General features: G+C 41.9%; 1 protein-coding gene across 8 annotated transcripts in view; it reads right to left on the bottom strand.

The window, feature by feature from the left end:
• HMGA2 (high mobility group AT-hook 2) overlaps positions 1-12371 on the bottom strand; it is a 141270-nt gene extending 128899 nt beyond the window's left edge. For 5 of the 8 annotated variants that reach the window (XM_054527357.2, XM_009247990.3, XM_063712182.1 and 2 more), the window contains exons 1-2: positions 11204-12306; positions 8503-8589 (exon numbers count right to left, since the gene is read on the bottom strand). In XM_054527357.2, coding sequence (XP_054383332.1) covers positions 8503-8589; positions 11204-11314 — 198 coding nt within the window. In that variant the 5' untranslated portion in view covers positions 11315-12306. Of the gene's footprint in view, positions 1-8502; positions 8590-11203 lie in introns of all 8 variants that reach the window. The other 3 variants (XM_002823485.6, XM_009247996.4, XM_009247994.4) reach the window with 3 other exon arrangements.
• Between the last annotated feature and the right edge of the window lie 2291 nt (positions 12372-14662).

Raw genomic sequence — 14662 nt, 5'->3', positions numbered from 1 at the left:
GATCACAGACTCTACCTTGGAACGCTTAGATTCCAATTCCTCCTCTTCCATTTTAGCTTTATGACTTTGGGCAGGTCCTTGAAGACCTCAATTTGGTTTCATCTGTGCAATGGAGATGACTCCTCCTGTGAGAAGTCATTCCTAGAAGTACTTAGAAAGTTCCTGCCTCCCATGAGGTGCTCCATAAGTGTTCTTTCACTCCTAACTAGATGGAACCCTTAAAGGGAATTTTTCTTTTCTTCTTTTTTTTTTTTTTGCTTTTTGAGACGGAGTCTCGCTCTGTCGCCCAGGCTAGAGTGCAGTGGCACAATCTCTGCTCACTGCAAGCTGCACCTCCCAGGTTCACTCCATTCTCCTGCCTCAGCCTCCCAAGTAGCTGGGACTACAGGCACCTGCCACCACACCTGGCTAATTTTTTGTATTTTTAGTAGAGACAGGGTTTCACCGTGTTAGCCAGGATGGTCTCCATCTCCTGACCTCGTAATCCGCCCGCCTCGGCCTCCCAGAAAGGGAGTTTTTCTTCAAGTTAGTTTCCTCTCACAGGAGGCTTGGTCAATGCAAGTATTCCTTCACACCCATCTGTCACCTTTAGAATGAGGCTTTTAAGGATCCCTTTGGCTATTGCATAGTGAGTTATACATGAGTATGGAGTTCTCTAGCACCGGAGCAGCATCTGACTTAATCTTTGGAAGCAACTGTAAGATTGCACAGTTAACCCAGTAGTAAATTACACAAACATGGAAAATAGAAATCCTTTTTATTGAAAAGGGGGTGTGAAGTTGGGGTGGGAGAAGGAGCCCGTTGACTTTAGAAGTTAACAGTGCTACACCAGGCTTTTTCTGCACGGTTGTTATGTTTCAGGGGCCATGATGTGATCCGGGTGTATCTAAAATCTATTGAAGAGAGAGTTTTTTTTTTTTTTTTCTGAAAGGGTTTCACTGTATTTCAAAGTCAGAGAAAGCAAATCTCTCAAAAACAGAAAAAGCCCTGCAAATAAGATGACTTTTAAATGAGCATCTCATTTACAAAAAGCCTATTGAGAAATAAAATTTGCACGATTAACTAAAGGGCAAAATATCACGATTATCACTCGGACTTGTTAAAAGCAAACTTGCTCCTTGGTCGTTCAGGCCAGTGTTACATGTAAACTGAAACCCTCTTCTGAGACTACATCTAGAAGAAACACATTAGCTGTGCTGTGTGGCGTCAATCTGGGAGGTTTTCATTGTTCTTTAAAACCCACATTATTTAATCATTCTAATCAAACTCCACAAAGGCTGCAAAACAAGTTAGGGTTTTAGTTTGTAAACCAGCTTAGATCCAGGATTTTTACATATTGGAAAACATCAGCTTTAATATTGTTTTCCTGTGTTTAATGCTCTTCAGGATATTATTTTTCAAAAAAGACAAACAAAACATTCAGGAGGCTTGTTTTGTTTTAACATATGCAATACTGTAGAAGTGTATATTTGGTTTTCCTTTGCCAGAATAGAACTTGGCTTTATACTACAAACCCATGTATAACAGAGACATAACTAATTCTCACTATTTATTGCTCACATCAAGAGAGAAAACGGAGATATGGTTGGAATTCTCATTGGTAAGAACTGAAATTTCAGACTATTACCAGCACTATTATGCGAATATTTATAACAATCATATCTCATTAAAAGTGTCATTTCTCCCTTGTTTGCCCTCATTAATATTTTTATGTTTTAAACTTTAGATTCAAAACTGTACACTTAATTTTATGATATATTTAGAAGCAAGTCCATGAAGACTGGGAGAAATGTTAAATGGGAAATATAATTATTTCTTTCTCTAAGAAGTTCTGTACTCCAGGCTCTTCAATGTACTGCACATTTTAAAAACTAATTAGGAAAGAAATTCACTAGCAAATACATCTGTTGAGCTTGAAAGCAGTGCTTAGCACTAGTGCCTCGTGTACAGGAGGTGTTCACTATATACTTGTTGAAGGAGGGGAGGGAGGGAGGGAGGCAAAGAGAGAGGAAGGGAGGAAGAGAGGGAGGGAGGAAGGGAGGAAGGGAGGGAGCGAGGGAGGGAAGGAAAGAAGGAAGGAAGGAAAAAAAGGAAGGAGGAAGAAGGGAGGGAGGGAGGGCAAGAGGAAAGGAAGGAAAAAAGAAAGGAAGGAAAAGTGTTTATACTATATGTGTGTCTTATTTCCCTCTTATCATCAGAATTCTAGAGTTCAGTAAAACTAGAGATAATTTCACCTAGCCCTCTCATTTAGCAAAGAAGAAAGCTTCTGGATGTGTTACAATTCCCAAAGACATAGCCTCATGATATATTTGGGAGCCAGAAGTCTTGTGGGTATCAGTCGCAGAAGGCATACATTTCCAACCCCTTTATAACCTTTGGAGTGGCCCTTCAAAGGTTTCCCAAAGCGTAATTTCCAACCTGCATTTCAGGTTACTGGAGATAACAGAAATCTACCTTGTAACAAATATTTTACAGAACATTCGGGAGCACATGGTAGTGGAAAGAGTATAAGCTTTAGAATTAAAGTGAATTCAAACCCAGGTGCTACCATTTACCAGAGTTGAATATCAGATATGTCCTGTTTACATCTTTGAATCACAGTTTTCTCATTTGTGGAATGAAGACCACAATGCCTAAATCAGAGGATTAAAGGAGCTAACATATATGTAAAGTGCCTGACAAAAGCTATGGCATTTAGCACTTAGTCAAATGTAATTTCTTTTCCCTCCCCTTATTTTAAAATGCTACCCACAAATATAATACTTACCAATTCTCTTAGTTTCCAAAGTGACTTTCCAAGCGTTATCTTACTTCAGTAGGGCAGGGCAGGTGTTACTTCCCCTGTTTTACAAATGGGAGATTAAGCAACCTGCCCATGTTCACAGGTAGCAGAACTGAGACCCAATCTGATTTCAATGCAGTAAAGTGTCTGTTCTTTGGAGAGCTATTCCCATATAAAATAAAACTGCCATGGGAAAATTTAAAAAATAAAAGATAACCTTCTAGGGTGAAAATCAAATTAGTTAAAAGTAATGTATTTCCAAGTTTCCTACAAACACATGGACAAGAGCAGAGGTTGGAAACTAAGAATAATTCAATTCTGACTTCAGGGTCAGGTTTAGGTGGCTATTAATTTTTTGCTATTACAAGTTCTCTCATCATATTTTTTTATGTACTATGATATAGCCAGAACTCCCCCACTGCAAATCCATCAGTGCATCTGTACCAAAAAAAAAACTAGAAAAATATTTGGGTGTGAAGGTGCCCTGTCTTGTTTGCATGTATCTTGATCTGCATGAAGCCCACTATCCAAAGCCTAGAAAACACATTTTATTTCCTTCAGTTGCTATTTTTAAAAATATAAACAGTATAAATCAATGTACACTGATATCAAAATCAACTCTATGAATCAATCCTACTAAGTACTGAGGAAATTCTCATTTTACCTTTTTGATAATCCAGTTCTGTAAGTTTCCTAATTTTACATGCAACACTTTTAGCCTTGAAGAGACATTACAATTTGCTATCACAATATATTTTCCAATAGAAAATATAAGTAACTTCCATCACCCATTGTAGTTCCTGCTTATTACCCAAGTTAGCCCTTACTGTCAACTCTGGTGTCCTTATTTTGCACATGCTTATCTTCATGTATACAAACACTAAATTAAAACCAAAGCCAAATGACAGGCAAAGTTATCATTTTCAAAGTTTAAGATTCTTCTCCTCCAAATCTTCTCTCTACCTTTTTTGTAATCATAAACATCAATAGCAATGATACAAGAGATCATTGCTATTGATCACAGGAGTTACCTTCTGAGCAAACATTATCCTAGACAAAAGAGAATGCCTGCACTACTCTTCTCTAATTTAAATAGAATATGCCATTCAAAATTGCTCAGTGTATTAAAACAATATGAAATAATGCAATGCCCTAACAGATAACAGTTCTCTATTTCCCCTTTTCTCTTGGTTGGCAGAACAAAGATTCATAACTAAAACCTTCAGAATCAGTGAAATTAATTCAGTTTCCACTTTGTGCCTTCTGCTCTGTAAACTGCAGAAAGTCAACTAACAAGACAAGACATGTTTGAATGATTTAACTGACATAAAATCCTCTTCAGCACCCATCTATTCTTGAGAAAGAACTGAAATGCAATAGAATACCAATCTGGTATATTCTATCTCCTTAGCAAAATGATCTGTTGAGAACTTGAGATAAAAATGAGCCAGGAATGTAGGTCAGCCAGAGAAATGAGGAGACTTCAAGTTCAGAAGAGTTCAGAAGGATGAGAGCTTCCAGAGAAGTAGAACTATAGGTCCCTTGAAATAAAATTACTTCATAAGATAATTCAAATGTATTTCAATCTCCCATATTTGGATCATAATCTGTGATAATTAAAAGCATTGCCAGATAGAATGTGCTGGTGCATTAAGTAAGGCTTTGTCTTCCCTGGCAAAGTGAAAGAAAAAAATGAGTCAATTGTTTAGGTAAGTCAGCCTAAATATCAAGATAATGGAACAACAGTTGGGCTTTACTTAATTTCACCTGCTGAATTCATTTGTACCCTCAGATAGGGCCCTGAATCTCACAATAAAACTTACCTGCCCATTGAAACACAGAGGAATTAAACTAAATCATAGTAGTTTAATTTAGAAACCATAGGCCAGAATTATATGATAACTTCCAAAGTTACCTTTCCTTAACTCACCTATAATAATGTCTTTGGTTTCTCCTTTTAATTAGGCCTACTATATTCTGAAGAAAATTCTGTCTTCACTCAGCATTTATGCTGAATGATTTTTCTGAAATGGTGACTAAAACTATCTTCTCTCTTCTTAAAATATCTGTGATTGGTGTGGGTAATGATTATGAAAAGCAAACCACATTTCTAGGAATGCAAATGATTAGAAGGAGCATGAAGTAGTCTTTACAGTATCTAATTAATTCAGGCCTTCTTTTTATAGCAAATTGAACACAGAGATTAAACATTTACTCTGAACACATTATTTTAACTATAACTACTTTATCTAGATATTTTCATTCTGCACTTTGCTCCCTAGATCTGTCCATTACACCTAAAGCCAAAAGGGTGGTGAAGCAAATACATGACATGATGAAATAGGGTTATCTCACACCTGAGATCTTTTTTTTTAATTTTCATTTTCCTTCCAATAAAACTTAATTCAACCTCAGAAAAAAAACTTCCTAAAATATGTGAATGAGAATTGGCTTAAAACTTAAAGATGAATTTGACTTGAGACCTTCAACACTGAAGAATTAGTGACAACCCCTCCAGTATTCTGTCATGATTAAAAAAGTACAACAAAACCCTAAACTAAAGGAGATTATAACTTCTTTCTCTCTAACCATCTGGGAACTGTAAAAATGCAAAGATTTCCATCCAGCACAACCAGGAAAGGAAAGCAAAGCAAAACAAAACAAAAAAGGAAGTTAAGACATAACTGGTCATAGGTGTACCTCAGACTAAAAAATAAATAAAAGGGTAAAGATATGCCCACACAGACATATACACACATGGACAAATGAATTATTCAGGAAAACTTTAACTTCTGATTTCTTTTATTCAGGTAACTATATGAAACTGATTCAGGGACAAATTTTGAGCACTCAGATTGGAGTTCTGAGGAATGACTAGAATCATCACACAATGGTCATGCATAGTAATTAGTTTTAATGGAATATTAAGTAGACTGAAGAATAATTATCTTCTCTTCCAAAAGTTCCAAGCATAGGGAATTGTGTTTTTATAAATGTCTTTGTTTTACATATTATATAAATCAATTTTCTACTGAATACGGTTTGAAATTAAAGTGATGGCTAATTTAGTAGTCATTCACTTGGTCTTGCAGCATTCTGCATGCATTGTCCAGTTTCACACTGTTAATTTTCTAATCAACAGCTTTGTTTTCAAATGTCCCAAGGCCAGTTACTGAACCCAAATATAAACTTTGTAAGTCAAGAAACTCCAAGCAGCAAGAAATTTTAAGTATATAACCATCAGGATTTCAGTGTGCATTGCAGCTCCTCTAATTTTAGGCTTCTTTCTTCTCATATACTTACCAGTCTTTGCAATGTATTTTGCATTGTGATGGGTCTCAGTTTACAGGAAAACACTCACTTTGTTACTCATAGAAGACTTCTCATATCTATTCTGGTCAGTCTCACAGGGTATGTTTATCTTACATGTTATGAACAATATAACTTTTTCTAAAAAGATTTGCATTGCAAAATCCTGACGAACATATATGTTTTGTTAGAACACAATATATGCTTAATAAACAAATATGTTTGAAAATCATGTTTATATAGAATAATAACATGCTTAACAAATTCTGATTTGAAAGTGAAAATACCTTAAGTTTATACATGCCATGAACGATTCATCAATGTCATTCATTATTTTGCAAGGTATTCTCTTCTCCAGATGAAGCGTAATTTATAAAACTGAAGAAAAATAAGTCATGTTATGGGCAAATGTATTTATTCATTTTTATTACAAGAGGGATTTTTATAACACCATTGTAGGAAATAATTGTGTCTGAAAGAATGAAAGATTCTGGAGAAGGAATCTTTAGAAAAAAGAAAGCCTACTTCTGTTTTGGAAATTGGAATAATGTATGCATACACATGAAGAATTTTCAGAAAGATGAGTGGCTTAGGGGGGTCATTTACAAACGCCTGTCACTAGAGTCACTAAAAATAAATCAACCCTTACTTAGGAATAGATCAACTTTAAAAATTTTACTTTAGGTGGTAAACTAGGCACTAGTTTCAGCTTCCCTTTTCTCAATACAAATTTTGTTAGTCAGTGGTAAGCTTTTTAAAATGAAGAGGAGGCAATGGGAGCGTTTCTATCTATTCATCCAAAAAACATGAAATACAGTAAAATATGGGAGACAATTCATTTTCCTTTTTAGTATGAAATTTCAAATTACTTATTTATGGTGAAATTTAAAGATTTCTTCCTAGGAGATATTATCATGATGTGTTTTTCAGAGGAATTACACCACAGCTTAAATGCGTGTTAGCTAACAAGATATTCATTTGTGCATCTCCTTAGAATAAAAGTAAATTAGGTAAACTCCACACTTACACAACATAGAAAAACTCCTTGGTAAAATCAGTCCTTTTTAGTTAATTTATAAATGAGATAAAATGAAACAAATATAAAGTACTCATATTAAAAATACCAGATTATATATTGCCGTTTTTAAATAACAAGGTTAGAGCTATTTTAAAGTTTATTGATTAAATAAGAAACACAAATCTAAACTCTAAGAAGCAATTAAATTTAAATATATTAAAAATATGCTCCTCAACTCTGTTCAAAACTGTTAAAACAGACAAGAACTCATAGTAACTTCTTAAATAACTTTATATGTACCATTAGTTGCTATGGCAGTTTACATATATTACAGTTAGTACCCACAGTCACAAAGAAAACCACACAAAACATTAATCCCCAAACGATGAGCATATAGTCCTTTCTAACAAATACTGTACATGGAGTACCCAAAACCGGTGAAAAGGTATATCCAAATTTAGTTCTGATTTTTGAAACTTTGTTCTCAATTACTACACAAACCTACAAATAAGACGCAGAAACTTTTTTTTCCAATTTATTTATAAAGTCAAAAAAGTGACTGGTACTTCTCTATACATGCATTAACCCTGACATAGTTCCTCTTTGCTAGCTTAAACACAGCCAACCTGAAGTTATCTTAAACTGCAAGTTTAAATTTATTAAGAAAAACACTGAATATTACACTTAACTGGGTTCTATTCTGCCCAAAAAGAGATATTTGTTTTAAAAAGTCTCATTGTCCAATTCAGACATTTCTACGTCACTTGATGAAAAGGCATTTTGAGATTATGATATACTATACTGCAGGTTTATTGTAAAACAAACAGTATACTTTATTATCAAAATTAAAGCTGTAAAATTCATGAAATTTTTCCACTATGCTACAACTAGATTTACTTCTAATTATCATCTATTTGGCAAAGTACTTTAATAGGGGGATTTGGTTTGCAGTAGCCATGTAATAAGCACAAAGTAAATCAATCTCTATCATTTTTCAGAGGAAATTGCAAAAACTTTACCACCAGGCAAAATCTATAGTTTTGATTTGTTTTTAACTATTTACAACTGGTGCAAATATTAATTGTGTCATTTTCCATCCCGCCCCCCCACCACTCCTTCCTTCCTCACTTCTACCCGTTTTAAGGTTCAAATTATTTGGTGGCTGTTTGTTTAAAAACAACACTGTTAAGTATCTTCATAAACTTTTTATGCTGAGCATCTGCTTAGAAAAAAGGTTAACTCATATCTAACTAATGTTAAATGTAAGAAATGAGTCTTGCGTTACCCAGTTGGAACAAATTCCTAGCTGCGGAGTTAGAATGGGAAAGTTACAGGCAGGCTCCTGTAGTCAGTCATTGATGAAGTTAGGAGAGCTTGACTTGAGAAATCTCACCTTTTGAGCTGCTTTAGAGGGACTCTTGTTTTTGCTGCCTTTAGGTCTTCCCCTGGGTCTCTTAGGAGAGGGCTCACCGGTTGGTTCCTAATTGTGAGGGAAAAAAAATGCTGTTGTGGCAAGAATGTCTGAAAGAAATTGACCCTGACTCTTTAGCTATATTTTCTGCATGTGCTGCTCAAAAGAGCTGTTGGAAGACGTTCAGTTCAAGCATAAATGGATGATGATGGTACAGAGTTTACAGAAAGGGGAAATAACTATACTTTTAATGCAAGGGTTCAAAGAGGAAACTCTGTTTTGTATATGAAAACTAGATTCTACTTCAAACCTAAAATGGTAACAAAGACTGAAGAGGCATGTTCTAGAAAGAAAGTCATATACTTTTAAGGTGTAAAGTTTACAGGGCTATGCATTTGGCAACTCATAGGAATAATAAGCATTTTAAACGAACACCACTCTCCATTATACTAGCATTTCAAACAACAGAAATACGAAGCTACCATCACAGATATTTCAACAATCTTCCATATTGAAAAGGTGGCTTTTAATCATCTTTGTATACCTGCCTTCTAGGTGGATTATGATTCAACTGACACATTCTGAGTGAAATACTGGAGCAATTATTCAAGTTCTTCAGTTCAAAATAACTCCATTCCCCCTAAAATTTCCAAATAATTATAGTAAATCTATGGTGGGAGGTTTTGCTTGAATTATCTAGTTAATTGCTTCAATTCTCCACTTCCTTTTGGAGATGCAGGCATGGCCTCCAGTCTAAATTTAAATATCTTTTGATAAAAATAAACATATTTTCTTCAAAACTTTCTTTTGAGAAAACTCTTATGGGGGTGGAGTGGAGAAAACTAAAAGGGGGTAAAAGCGAGGAGGAATGGAGTGTCTGGGAATGAGAAATGGAAGCAATCACTAGGTTTAGCAAAACTTTAAATGGCTCCTATGCCAAGTAGTAAATACTCAAGTGGTTAAGAGAATGCGATGATTAATATTCCAGATCCCAAATATTTATCCAGTGAATCATCTATTCACATTTCATTCAGATTCGGTGATTAAGTGAGGCTAATTAACTTAAAACCTATGAACGTCCTCAATGAAAATTCGCATCCCATTTAGAGAATTCGGGAAGGTTCCCTGCAAGCTTCTGTGGGACCACTAGCACCAGTGGGCACATCGAGAGCAAACACATCGGAGACACATTTTTCTTTCTTTGTGAATTCTGCCTTAACTCAAAGGTAAAGTATCCAATCACCTCCAGACCCCATTGTAATTCCTTTTGGATTTTATTTTTTTGGAGGGGGGGTAATTAGTGAGTTAGAGCTGGGTGGCGGGTGGGAAAAAAGTGGGGGAGGGCAGAGACTTCCTGGGAGGTGTAAAACAGGATTCAAATGCGGTGTAAAGTGTCGCTTGGGCAGAGCGGGAAAACTCAGGGGCCTCTAGATCGGCTTGTTTCCTTTGATGATTTCAAAAAGGTACAACTCTCAATTTTTCTGAAATGCACTGGCAAGCAAACATTGTTCAGTTTCCCCACCTTGCTCTCGGACAACTTTTGGACTCTAGGACTATTTTCTAATCGGCGTGTTTGCCATGAAGGAAGCGATTTAAGACTAAGGAGCGAGGAAGTTTTAAAGCCCGAGAAAGTGGAGTTTAAATGTTCTCAATAGACATATCCCGCTCCAACCCTGCCCGCCGCGGCTTGGAAATTACGGCGAACAAAACCCCCAGCCCTGCGCGTTGAGCGCAGCTCTGCAAGCGCCGGCTGCACGCTTAATTGGTTGCATCCGCAGACAAAACCCTCCACTCCGCAGGGTCCCGGGCGCCCCTCGATCGTCCCCTACTCAACCCCCGGCCACTGGCCTTGGAGAAGAGCATTTAATGGCTGCAGCTCTGAGGCGCGAGATCCAGGGGCAAAAGGGGGACCGGGCCCCTGACGAGAAAGCGACCCTGGCTACCCTGCACTCTCTTGGACACTCCTTTCAACGCGCCCTTAGCTGGGCGAGTTAACCCCGTCCCGCGGGGAACCAGGCTTCCCGTAGCCCCTGCCCCGGGCTCCCTCCGGCGGCTGCCGCATATTTAAAGAGCCCAAAGAGGACCAGGCAGCCGGGTCTCCACGCGTTCTTTGTCGGGAGGGCGCGAGTCTTGGGCCACCAAGAGCTTGGAGGAGGGCGCCAAGGGGGCGGCTGCGGCGCGCCAGCCCCCGACCCGCCAGCAGCCCCTGGAGGCGGGAGAAAGAGCCTCCGGCCCCCAGGACTCTAGCCCCTTCAGCCCAAATCGGCCGAAGCGCCCGGGTCCCCGGCACCTCCTTCCTCCCGGGCAGTTGCAAAAGCAGCTCGGAAAGCGCCTGCGAGCTCGGGTTTGTCGGATCCCGGTCGCTTCCAGTCACCGGGCGACACCGCGCCACTCGGGGCCGTGCACAATAGCGAAAGTCCGAGGACGCGCTTCGCCCGACCCCACCTCCCGCCTTCCCCAGGCCGCCCGCCGCGGCTCCCCACCTCCCCGCCCGGAGGGTTGCTGGTGCCCCGGGGCCGCGCGGCGCACTCGTGGGGTCTGCGCCGCTCCCCCCAGCCGGCCGGCGGGCAGTGTGAGACGGCCGCGGCGACTGGGCTCCCGCACTCCGGCCGCCCCGCGCGTGTCTGGGCCCCGGCAGTGGGGACGGGGTGGGCTGGTGCCCCCACCGCGCCAGCGTACTGACTTGCTGCTGCTTCCTGGGGCGGCCGCGTCCTCTCTTCTGAGGCGCTGGGGCGGCAGGTTGTCCCTGGGCTGAAGTGGACGGCTGCCCCGCGCCCTCACCGCGTGCGCTCATCCTGCCTCCCGCCGCCGCTACCGCCGCTGCAGCCGCTTCGCCTCGACCGCCCCGGAGCTGCCCAGCACCTTTCGGGAGATGAGGTGATAGGGCTGGGGACGCCGGCGGGGCGAGCGCGAGCTGGCGGGCTGCAAGGGCTGCTGTTGCTTAGGCTGCCGCCGCTGCCACCATCAACACCGGACGTCCAGCGGCTGCCAAAAAGAGAAGAGGGGAGGAGGAGGAGGAGGGGAGGAGGCGCTGCCGGTGGCGGCGGCGGCGGCGGCGGTGGGTGGGTGCCGGAGGTGGAGGTGGCGGTGGAGGTGGAGGTAGCGAGAGGAGGAGGGAAGCGAGGGAGAAGGAAGAGAGGCTTTGAGGTCGCAGAGGCTCCTCTCGCGGGTTGGGATCAGGAGTTGCGGGCACCGGGAGCACTTCGGAAGCGGCTTGGAAAGGGAAGAGACTTGGAGTGAATTGTGTCCCTTGAAATGTTAGGCGGGGAAAGAATTCCTCCTCCTCTTCCCCCCACCCTGCGAGAGAGAGAGAGAGAGAGAGACAGAGAGAGAGAGAGAGAGAGAAGAGATTGAGATTGAAAGTGCCTTGGGCAGTCGGAAAGCAAAGGAGGATAGGGAGATTCCGCCGGGATAGGGTCGGGCACGGAGCACAGGCAGAGGACAGAGTAGTGGGTGGCACCGCGCCTCCTCGGGTGGCGGGAGCAGGCGGCGGCGGCACCGGAGAGACGGAGGGGGACGGGCTGCTAGCTCCTGAGTCTTGCACCAAGCGCGCGCTGCCCGGGCTGGAAGTTTTCTGAGTTTCTGCCCCAAGATTCAAGTGGGATGAGTGTGTGTGAGTGTGTGTGAGTGTGAGTGTGTGTGGTGTGTGTGCGTGCGCGCGCTTGCGCTTGGGGAGGGGGTGGTGGGGGGGAGTGCCCACCTCTAATCGTGGGCGGATAAAGGGGAGGGGGTTGCGCAGGAAGAAAAGTATGAGGAGGAGGGAGGCCAGGCGGACCGCCGAGCCAAGGCGCCTGGCTGCTAGCCAGAGGCAGCGTTCGAAATACAACTGCCTCGGCGGCGGCGGCGCCCGGGTGCCACCCGGAGCCCCGCTCACGTGCTCCCGCCCGGCGGCGGGGTTAAAGGGACAGGCCGGGGATCCCGGGCTGGCTCGCCGTGGGCCTAGCTCCACCCGCCTCTCGAGGTCACCCCTGGGCAGTTGTCCTGGGAAGGCGCGGGAACGTGACTGTCCTGGAGCCACGTTTCGGGGCTTGGCCTTTACCTGCGCCTCTACCGTGCCGAGCCAACACTTTGCAGGAAGCGTCTAGGCTGCACCTCAGGCAGCGCACCGGTTCACTGTGAGTGGGAAGGGACTGCAGAGGAGTGGGAGAGGGCCCCTGACAGCCGTACTCCGCCTCGGAATGCCCTCACCACAGAGCCTGCGGGCGGGCGAGCGCGCACATACACGGAGACATGCATGCAGATACACACGAACACGCGTGTAAGCACATGCACGCAGATACACGTGGACACGGGGGCATTCATGCGCTGGTAAACACACGCATTTACACACACACATACACACAGGCACGCAGATAGACATGCACATTCGCAGACACGTGAAAACAATGTGCACACACAGAGCGCCCCAGCTTCTTCATTGAACTTTTTTCTCCAGGAAAGACTAGAGGCAACCGAAGTTCCCTCCTCATCCCCCTCCCCGGGGATCCGACGTTCCCAGGGTAAAGGGCACCTTGTAGATTCCTAACGCCACAATTGCACTCACTGCCCAACTCTCCCTTCAGTTTACCTCGATTTAACCTTCTGCCTGAGAACTCTCTTTCTGCCAAGTCCTAATTTTATAGCCTGGGCTGTTTCTGAGTTATGTGAACACCATAATGGCCACAGTCCGTTTTTAAAAGGTGGAGTACATTTTTAAATGTACCTCTTTTCATCCTTGAATAACACAAAACTCTGAAAAAATTAGGTTCAGATTTTCACACATCACACCCCAAATTATTTTGGACTAATCCCAAAATAAAAACTTTCACCTGGGGAAGAATTTATTTTTTTCAAAGATACAGACCACCGTGGAATAAAAACGCCTACTTTGCAGCCCTAAGCAGGAGTTAGGCACCGCCAGGTTCCACTGTGCCTGTGGAGGAGGCGCGTGTAAATGTCTGCTTTGGCGCGGCAGCGCTGATTGGTCCGCGTTGCCATTTTAAATCCATTTCCAGCTGCCCTTTGCAGAGCTGGGACACTCTGCTGCACGTTGAGTGCTCTGCAGGAACCCAGGGTTTCTCTTGGGTCTGGGAACGCTTAGCTGTAATGGAGAGAGGGAGCCTCCACCCCTCCGGATGGAGCCCAGCAGCTGACTGGGGAGGGAGGGGTCTAACAGGAACCAAAGGTTTTCTGTCAGGGCTTGGCTCAAAGATGGTATCTTCATCAAAGGGATTGAAGTTTCACCTAACGATTACAGGGACATTTCCTAACTGCCAAGCGTGCACATTTAAAAACTATGATCACATATTTGCACTGTGGTGTGCACATTTCACATACACGTACAAAATAGGTTTTTGGGTTTGTGTTTGTTTGCTCACTTTTTGCCAGGAGTAGAGAGAAATTCTGAAGGTGAATGAAGGGGAGTCACTGAGGAGTTCAGCCAGCCGGTTTTGTGCTGTATACCTCATTATATCCTAGGATTTTTTTTTTTTTTTTTTTTTGGTAATGTGTACGGACGTCAGCAAAGAGGGGATTCCAAAATTTTGTTTTTGCATTAATCTTTGAATATAAGAGAAGCACAGAAAAATTGGGGGTGGGAGAATATACAGCCACTTGTTTTCAGGCTGCTATCATTTTGCTATTAGACTATTTGACCCCTTTTGAATTTATAACAAGGGTATAAAACAAATATTGTATCAAGTTCTATTTAAATCAATTTTATATATTTTCATTCTTTGGAAGCTGTATTTGATTTTTCAGAGTTCTGTATACTTTCTGTAGGTGAAACATTAAAATTTGTTGTAATCTTTGAAATTATTGAGACTTTTACTATACAAAAAGGTGTTCTTATATATTTTTAAAATAATGTTAAATGGTTAGATTTTATTTTTAAGGAAAGTAATTTTTTTTTACATTTACATCTGAGGGTTTTTCCCCCAGTTTAAGTTTCTTAACCGTTCACTGCCTCTTCTTTATCACACCATATCTTATCCATATATTCAAGGCTCAATTCTTCTTTCTAATTTGAAAACTTTCCAGGTAGTTTCTGTCCATATTCAACTGTGTCTTTTCTTCTTCTGCACCCACGATAGAATTGAGCAATTAGCACCTTGGTTGTATATGTTAACAAGGCTTTTAATTATCTGTGACACATGATGTAGAT

The sequence above is a fragment of the Pongo abelii genome, chromosome 10 (genome assembly GCF_028885655.2).
Source record: "Pongo abelii isolate AG06213 chromosome 10, NHGRI_mPonAbe1-v2.0_pri, whole genome shotgun sequence".
Classification (NCBI taxonomy): Eukaryota; Metazoa; Chordata; class Mammalia; order Primates; family Hominidae; genus Pongo; species Pongo abelii.
Note: the sequence above shows the minus strand (reverse complement) of the source record. Positions and strands in the feature narration are given on the sequence as shown.